General features: G+C 48.3%; 2 protein-coding genes across 2 annotated transcripts in view; both read left to right on the top strand.

The window, feature by feature from the left end:
• Positions 1 to 447: 447 nt before the first annotated feature.
• LOC144139960 (acid sphingomyelinase-like phosphodiesterase 3b) lies at positions 448 to 1,905 on the top strand. Its single transcript, XM_077672179.1, has one exon. It carries the CDS (start codon positions 448 to 450, stop codon positions 1,903 to 1,905), a length of 1,458 nt encoding a protein of 485 aa, XP_077528305.1.
• Positions 1,906 to 7,263: 5,358 nt separating this feature from the next.
• The window catches only part of LOC144139472 (uncharacterized), a 33,916-nt gene continuing 32,203 nt past the window's right edge, over positions 7,264 to 8,976 (top strand). The window contains exon 1 of the mRNA XM_077671807.1: positions 7,264 to 7,657. Coding sequence (XP_077527933.1) covers positions 7,621 to 7,657 — 37 coding nt within the window. The 5' untranslated portion in view covers positions 7,264 to 7,620. The remainder of the gene's footprint in view (positions 7,658 to 8,976) is intronic.

The raw sequence follows: 8,976 nt of genomic DNA, 5'->3' as shown, positions 1-8,976 counted from the left end.
AGGGTCAATATTGCAAGTTTTGTATGTGCCATTGTTGGAGGAAAAAAAAACAATTCAGGCACCGGAAGAAACTCATGCACCACGCGCACGGATATTGGTAAAGCCAGCTGTAGCCGGCTTCAAATTCCATTGCAGTGCCCTGTTTGATAGGCATAAGCAATAGGACGTAATAAATGACTGCAAAGTCAAAGAGCCGCTCAGGTTTTTAAAACAACTTAAGAAATTGGCAAAACTTGTCATATTTTTAGTGCGTCTTTAATCGGAGCGCATTTAACGCTTTTGCCCTGGTCAATCACCCTTGTGGCAGGTATTTAACAGATCCATGGCATTATCATCATGATTATTTGTCGCGGTCGGTTTAGTCGTTCGATCTACATGGGGTGCGAAAAGCAAATATTGCTTCTTGGTCTGCTGCTGCTGCTGCCGCTTGTTTCGTACGCTTTGCTCATGAATCTAGAACCAAGAAGACCGGAGCGCGATACCGGCTATTTCTGGCACGTAACTGACTTCCACCTGGACTACAATTACCCGGAACGAGGCAGCCACCGTGATAACGGTACCGTCCGGGATGGCCTTGGGCCATACGGCGACATATCCCGCGACTCTCCAAGATTGCTGGTTGAGTCAACTGTCGAGGCGATGAAGCGCATTGAGCCAGCAGTAGACTTCGTACTCTGGACCGGCGACAACCTTGGCCTCGTGAAGAATGCCACGTGGGCCGACCTCTACAACGTGACGCGCTGGATTGGGGACCTGCTGTGGCGAGTCGGACAACGGAATGGCACGGTGCTAGTGCCGACATTGGGTAACCATGACTGGGTACCACAAAATGCTTTAAATGTCAAGGACGCCATCTTCTACCGGGACTTCCTCACACAGGCCGGCTTGAACCGGTTCCTTCCAGAGGACGCCTGGACAACCTTTCAGCGTGGCGGTTACTACAGTCGGCAGTTGTCGGGGAAGATTCGTCTTATAAGCCTCAACACAGCTGTGTGGTACACCTATAACAAGGGTGAACGGCTTTGGCCAAATGATCAGCAGATGACCTGGCTCAGAGGCCAACTGCAGGATGCGCAGCACCGGGGACAGAAGGTCTTCATCTCGGGTCACGTGGGGCCAGGTTACTTCAGCCGTTCCTCTCTGGGCGGTCAACCCTCCGTGGTGTTGTACGGGGACGTCAACGACGGCTACCAGGATCTGATTTCCGAGTACAAAGATGTCGTCGCGGGACAGTTCTTTGGTCACCAACACTGCAACTGCTTCGTCATCCTGTCGAACAGGACCGGCACACCAGTGAGCGCTATACAACTCGCAGCGTCTGTGACGCCTATCGGTAAGCGTCACCCAGACCGCCAATCTTTCGTGGAAGCCAACAACCCGTGTGTGCGGCTTTACAGCTACCGCCGCTCTACGGGCGAGTTGCTTGACTACAGCGTGTATTATCTGGACCTGGTCAAGGCGAACAAGGCCGCGCTGTCCGGACAAAAACCTCAGTGGGAGTTGCTGTTCTCGGCCAGCCGACACCTAGGCGTATCGGACCTGACTACGCCCTCCATGGTAGAGCTTGGCTACCGGACTGCTGGATCAGAAGACCTGCTGTTGCGATATATAAATCTCAGTACGGCGCTTAAGTACTTGGGTCCTTGCGACAGCGGATGCCGCCAGGCTTATCTGTGTGCCATCCTGGCATCCCGAAAGCCTTTCCACGAGACCTGTCTTGGACGGGGTCGTGACAGCCGCCTTCCTGGCATTCACCACCGTGCTATCATACGAACCGGCATGGGACCTCGTGACGTTGTCGTTGGTGTCTCAGTGTCTTTATTTATAGTGGCTGGCATCATCCATCTCGCACGCGTAAAGAGGGCCGGCATGATGCGGGGACCGCGCTACCAGCGGTTCTTGTGACTGGTGCGCCGCGTTCGCCGAAGTGTGCTGTTCTTGTAACAGACAACAATAGAAGCTCTTCTACGGTACTAATGAACCCTGTTTCATGGGCGTTTACTTCTACTACGTTGCCACAACTAATGCCGCAGGAGTTCTTGAGGATGGACGTTTTCTTATGCTTACCGTGCCGAAACTGGATGTATATTATGGAGGCTTTTGTAACATAGGAACTTCGAAAAATTTGAACCTCCTATACAGTTTTTGTGAGTTGTACAAATTTATATGCTCGTATATATGATCCTTAACATTTTCTACGAATTGTTTCGATTTTTATGCATAAATATACTCAGTGAAGCGAAACTAATGTGGGACCAAAGACGCTCGAGTATTTTTATCGCACCAAAAGCGTCACCGCGTTTACAGCGAATCGAAGCATATAGGATGAGGAAAAAACTTAATCGTATTGTCTAGAGTGCCGTGCGACGACAATAGAACATATAAGATTAGGCAAGCTCCGCCCAAAGCGTCGGTAGTTTTAGTGTGGCTCGTTTTGTGGAGGTTATTAAATCTCAAAAGGTCTCGCCTGTGTGGCTGCTAAAAATAGAGCACCTTACGTCATTCGAAGAATTTTAAAGGAGACCACTAGCCCTACGTCGGGCCGCCTCAGCACGTTGTTGTTGCATATCATTTACGCTGTTGATCTGCAATGTGCAGTGAATTGTCGAATCCAGGCGATAAAGAAAAGAGGTAGTTTTATTGTAGAGGATCCGGCTTAGCTTCGTAATCGTATGGACAGAGGGTCGACACCGGCTCGGCGTCGGTTGTTTTTTTTTTCATTTTTAAATTGAACTGTAATTTTTATAGCTTAGGTTAGTTTTGGTGTTTTAAATGGTTTCTTTATGTGCGTTAGGTCATGTTATGTTATTCTTAGGTTCGGTTGTCTAGCTTTACATCATCTAGAGACGTGTAGTGCCAGACGCGGCAATTTTGTTATAAAACGCCAGTGGACGTCGATGTAGTGGAATGCTTATAATACCGTCGGACGGCACTCTAGACACGGTCAAACTTTATTTGCATTATGCAATTGAGGGGCGGGTGGTGACCGCAGGGAGAAGCCCAGCAATGACTTCGGCAAAACGTTCTACCGTTGCTTCTTGGACCCGGAAGCGAGAGGCGCCCAACCCCGGCTACTTTAGATCAATACACAGGTCCACGGCAAGGCGCAAAAGATGCGGCCTCATCGTTTGGCACATGATGCCTTCATGTCCGCATGGGGGGCATAGGGGCGATGAGCGCTGATCAGGGTGTACGCGATGAAGGTATTTGCGTCACGGAAGCGTGTTCGTTAAAGGAAGCCGCCACAAGCGTTACTCGGTCGTAGAAAGTGAGGGGTGGGCTGTGGGGCATTTCGGCCGAAGGAGGCGGTAGTGCGCGTTGATAGCCGTGTACGGAATAACGTTATCTTAAGTGGATAGCGCACCATGGTTAAATGTTACAAAGGAATACCTTGGTCTAATACACGCCATCCCCACGCTTTTGGAAATTATCAATATTGCCAGAAGAGCGCATTATCGAAATCAAAGGTGTCCGTGGCCACGGCCATGTAACTTGAAAAGCAACGGGGCTTCGTTTCTTCAAGTGCAATGACGTACGCGGGCAGCTAAAAGTATTCGCGTATGCAGGTAAATCTCAAAATTTTGCTCGTTGTGATGCGTGGCTGCGCTTCATAACGATGTAAGGCGTCCGTAAATAGCATCCTCGAAGATACAGGGTGACATTACTTCCTCGCGCTCCATTTATGTGTGTTTGGAGTGTGTTTTATTATGCTACACTTTTGTCACCTTGGATTTATTAGATGCTCGATGGAAACTTTCAACGTGGTTTGTTTTTTGAATAATTGGTCGTAGGGATTTGCCCTTAAAAAGACGCACAAGGAAAAAAGTATTAGTCCAGCTTCACTGACCTAACGTCGCAAAAACTTATGTTAACAGTGAAGCTTCCTTGCGTTCCCTAATCGTAAGACTAAGCTTCATAGAAGTTCTCAAAGCCAGCAGCAGATCATAGACTTATTGGCCAGCAAAAGCGCGACCAACTGAGGCAATGCGCGAATATGAAAAAAAAAACTACGCATAAGAGGTGAAGAGACACATAGAACACCTCAAAGACAGGTATCTGAAAACGAAGTAGAGTGTGGAGCAACCTGGACCTTGCATCGGTCTCCCAAGTGAGGTCTTGAACAAGCCTTTCTCTGACTCTGAATTACGAACCGCCACTCTCATCCAACGCGCTTGGCGCTTACATGCTCTGGAATAATTTTTTCCTCCTCATCCTCGGCGTGCAAAAGCTAAGACTGGTTATCTATCCATGCCGCGCTCTCTCACTTTTCCGACCACTAAAGCACACGTTTTTCCGACGTATATTGGAAAGCATATCAAACCCTCTTTTAAAGCAAAGCTTTTTACCTCTACCCCCAAGGGCTCTGTGGCGACCGTTGGTGTCAACAGAAAACTCTCGCGAACATATAAAAGAAGCTGCTGGCACCGCCAGGAATCGAACATGACAGGAACAGAGAAATGGGGCGAGAGCCTGTTGTCTTACCGCTTAAGCCACGAGCCCACGCGGAGACAGGTGAGACAGACGATGCACTCGCCAAGCACATCTGCAGCATTACGCCCTGCGTTCTCGCTGAATACCACGTGATAAAGTGACGCAACCTCTCGCGTTGTTGTGCGATCCACCAACGGCACGTGTAGAGTTCGTGCGCGCCTTGCGCATGCGCTACGAGTTAGTAAACTTTAAAAAAAGCTCAAACCAATGCATGGCATCTCACTGCTCTTCCGTCTCTGCCGCCGATCTCGTCGCCTCTTTCGGCGGCTGCAGAGACGAAGGAGAAGTTAGATCGTCTAACACCGGGTTTGAGCTTCCTTTAATTTTATAAAAAAAAGTTTCCACTCATGTGCTTCCCCAATACAACTGAACCAACCACCATTCGTGAATCATGACTTGATTTAACTTTAGCAAAATTATCTCTTTGAAGTAATAAAAGGTGTGGTTCAATGCATTTAATTTTGTCTCTGGATTCACTTTTTTGTAGAGCCACGTGCGTTTGTGAATTCAAGTGACGTCGCATGGGTCAACATTGTTGGTGTCGTTTACAGCTTTGCTTTCCAACCACCTTCGCAAGGTGGATTGGTGCGTATTTTCTATCACTTTCTTTCAATATTCACTACATACAAAAGGCACGCTTTTGAAGATAAGGTCTGATACAATGCTTGTCTGAATCTGCGTACGCAAGTTCTGACCTCGACCACCTCCGGCACTCAGGGAAGTGCCAGATTAGTCAGTCACGGTCTTGTTAAGCTACCCTCAGCAGCTTCCGCTGTGGTGTCCCAAATTTAAATCAATACCTGTACCGCTGCAATCTGCCCCTTCACCACTCTGTGATTTTTGTAACAAATAAGAAGCAACGGAACATTTTTTACTCTCATTGTTTACTCTCACTTCTCTATACAAAAAAGATACTTGGAAACCAGGTTTAACCAATGGGCCCTCCCACTGTCTGTTCCTTTAATCTTATCGTTCAGGGCGAAGGTGCGGGTTTTAGCCGCGAAAGTCTTTCCTGCGGCGTACACTTATTACAAAGAGGTGAACAGCGCAACACAGACAAAACACATGAACAAAGTGGCAACCACGAGCGCTGAAGCCTTCACCATTGCAAGTACACTTATGCATTTCGGGATCTGGCTGTCTCCCTTTGCAATCCCCCAGATGGCCATGCCGTGCTTCCCTTAAAAACCTCCCAGCGTCTATGATAATTGCTATCAGTGCCTTCCCGCCCGCTGCCTCTCCTTCACCAACTCGAGCCCTTTCCTACGTTGTCAAAAAGAATTGTTCAACCTCCCCTTGCCGTGACACGACTGCACAGTTTATAGCTCCAAACTACCCCAAAAATGGCTGAAGTAATCCGAAGTGCGAGGCTTAACACAACTGAGTCATTACATTAGAACGCACCTCCCGCCTTAGCATAACCAAACAAACGGCAGCTATAACTGTTGCATTAGGCAGGATGTTTTTGAAGTTGACGAAAAATTGGCCCAACTTGCACTAGTGGTGCAAGGCTGGCGAAACAGCAAAGCTGGCCCCCTCTGCGACCCCTTGGTCGGAGACCCGCTGCTGCATCATCACCATCAGCTGCAGCCCACTAGATCCGCTTTAGGACGAAGGCCTCTCCCCTCGACCTCCAACGGCTCCTGTCCCGCGCCGCTCGAGTCCATTCTTTGCCTCTGAATTTTCTTATTTGGTCCATCCATCCAGTAATTGGCCTTGCTGTTTTTTCTAGACCCGTCTTTCGGTCTAGCTAGTATCACCTGCAACCGGCAGTGCAAACTTGGCACCGGGAGCGCGAACTTGTCTATGCTTGTCACTCTAGGCGTGAGCGCACGTGCACTACCAGTAGATCACGCCACAGATCCCGCCACGAACTATGGCGGGGTGCTCCCCACTTATTCGTCAGCTGGACAGGTGGCCGTCTCCACATGTGCATTGTGAAGAATGGCTTGACAGATTCGTCGTCATCTCCGCCGCGGCGGACCCGTGGCACGTCGGTCTCCGCGAGGCACGTGTTCACATGTGCCTGATCTCCTCATGTGGCGTAAGCCCACGCGTACGCCTGGACAACGCAGGGCGTTCGCCGCGAGGCACGCGCTCACGTTCGCTCGGGGATTTCTGTCTCCGCCGGACGGATTTTCGTGGGCCGAAACACCTCTGCAGTTAAAAAGCTGTTAACTTTAACTGAAGGGTGTTCGAAAAAATACAGATACAAAAGTCAAGCCAGTGTCTATGAAAAACTACTCACACGCCGAAAGAAAAGACACTCTGTTTTCCGTTCCACCAGTATGCGAAAATAAAAGGTGAGAGGTTGCCGCGATTAAGATATGCGAAGCAGAAAAATGGGAATTGATCAAAAGGTGCCCCCATAGCATACAAAAACGCATCACAATCATAACTATTGTCGTGATGATGATCATGATCACCATCATCACGTTCAACACACGTATCAGCTTCAACGCTTTTCTGAAGCCTCTGCTCAGCTCACGTGGTCACAGGCGTCGCTTGAGCCTCACGTACTTGCGCAGCTGTGTTCGAGAAAACGAAGATGGCGGCAGCGCAACGCCTCCAGTCGTCACGCGAACTCCCTAGCCGCTTCTGTAACAGCACGCGATCTGCTTATGATTTAACAGTTGTCGCAAACACATGGCCACATTCGGAGGTCTCCGCGTAAAGCTCACAAGAGGTAGCGGCAGACAAAAAAAATGTGCGCGGGCGTGTCCACATACGACATGGGAAATGTCCGCTATACGTCAAATGATTGTCGCTAGGGGACGAAATGTGACGTTTCTGTCGTTTACTCTCAAACTTCACTGGATGCTTCAACCAAGCAATTCCACAACGAACGAACTCTGTAAAACAGAATGTAACAAATATATATCGGCCATTAACCAAGTCGAAAATTGCCGCGCTCGCGTGATTGTCATGTTAAGGCAGGGTTGAAACAATCAGTATCTGAAGCTTTCGTTCTTTCGCAACCTGAGTTTCAATCAGGAAACTTTAAAAGCAAGTTCAAATCTCTGTTGGTCCTGCATTGAACTGGCGAATTCGTGCTTGGAGTAGGAGGTTGAAGAGCTAGCAATAGTCTACATACCATTCCCGGGCGACGACTGCAACAGTGGACTAGTTATGCTTCTACCAACGCTTCTCATATTCTACATCCCAGGTAAGCACAGTTCTGTAAGTACTCTTCCTAAGACAAACGCTGCCGCTCTAATGAAGCAACAAACGGCCCTTTGTAATGAATAGTTGTGTGCTATGTGTATTGTCATTATCTGGCATCCTCAGGAAACACTCTCTTCCACTGCATCCGTCCTGAAAAATCGACGATAATAGCATGCTCGACGAGCCCCACTACCTTTGCAATGACGATATGAAGGACGAGCGAATGAATGCTCACGGAAAAAAACGGTGCTTTGGTTTCATACTGATTCGATGCTTGGAGGCAGCGAAGGGTAGCATAAATTATTAGTGTTCAGTCTCCAAGTGTGTTACTGTTCAATTTCCTTTTCACGCGGAAACACGCACCCCCAGCGTGTGAATTGTTCAGGAGTGCGTGGTTTCTAAACGACATATAAAATGCAACGAGGAGGCAAAGAAAGAGAGAGAGAGAGAGAGAGAGAGAGAAACATTTTAATGAGCTCCAATGTGAGAGTGGAACCCTAGTCCTGGAATATACGCGTTGCCCTATAGCTGTCTTGGCCCGTCTCACCAGGAGAGTCTCGTCCTCCGGTTGACAGCTGGTCAACAGTGTTTCCCACAGCTAAAAAAAGGAACTGGTGGAAAGGGGTGGTAGGGAGGCGTCCAGTAGCTTCCCTACGCAAGAGGTAACGGAAATAGGCCTGAGATTGTCTAGGCAAATTTAGCGCATAGGCCATAGCAGATGCAGCATGCAGCACCATAGCCCTAGCTATAAATGAGTCCCGGTATGCTAGCAAAGTTTACATCCATTGTTTCGTGCCGAATTCAGCCTGTACATGCGTCTGTTGCATAGACTTGCAGCGCCATTATCAAGATCTATTTTGCCTTGTCATGCTCGAAAATAAAGCCTTTGCGTTCTTGCGATTAATCACAGGGGAAGACTTGTGTGAGAAAGCCCTGCGTTGATAATACATGATGAAGAAAGACGTACGAAATTGACTGCGGTTTTTCAACACCGCGTACTCAAAGCATGTTGTCGTAACCCTGTCAAAGCTATTTTTTCGTTACAGTCCAGCTTGGGACTCCGCCTGCGGTAGAAATAATCGTAGTGGTTCTGGTCGAGTTCATCGGAAATATCGGTTCTGTTCCAGTTCGGTTTCATTTCGGCACACTCTTCGAAACAATATGGAAGCACTTGAACTATCTCTACAACGTTTTTGTGTTCATAGCCATAAAAAAAGCTTAATTCAGATCGTTATGTCCTTGTGGCGAAATCAAAGAAAAGGCCTTTGGCGCTTCTCACAAAATCTCGCCGATTTTGCTTCCTTTGCTGATGTTAAATCG

Source organism: Haemaphysalis longicornis, unplaced genomic scaffold, assembly GCF_048455015.1.
Source record: "Haemaphysalis longicornis isolate Haplotype H1 unplaced genomic scaffold, Haemaphysalis longicornis Haplotype H1 scaffold_5, whole genome shotgun sequence".
NCBI classification, from domain to species: Eukaryota; Metazoa; Arthropoda; class Arachnida; order Ixodida; family Ixodidae; genus Haemaphysalis; species Haemaphysalis longicornis.
The sequence above is the reverse complement of the archived record's forward strand: the minus strand, read 5'-3'. Positions and strand labels throughout refer to the sequence as shown.

What these genes read in the sequence shown, in the direction of transcription:
- LOC144139960 (XM_077672179.1), top strand. Translation starts at nt 448, where the DNA reads ATGAATCTAGAACCAAGAAGACCGGAGCGCGATACCGGCTATTTCTGG.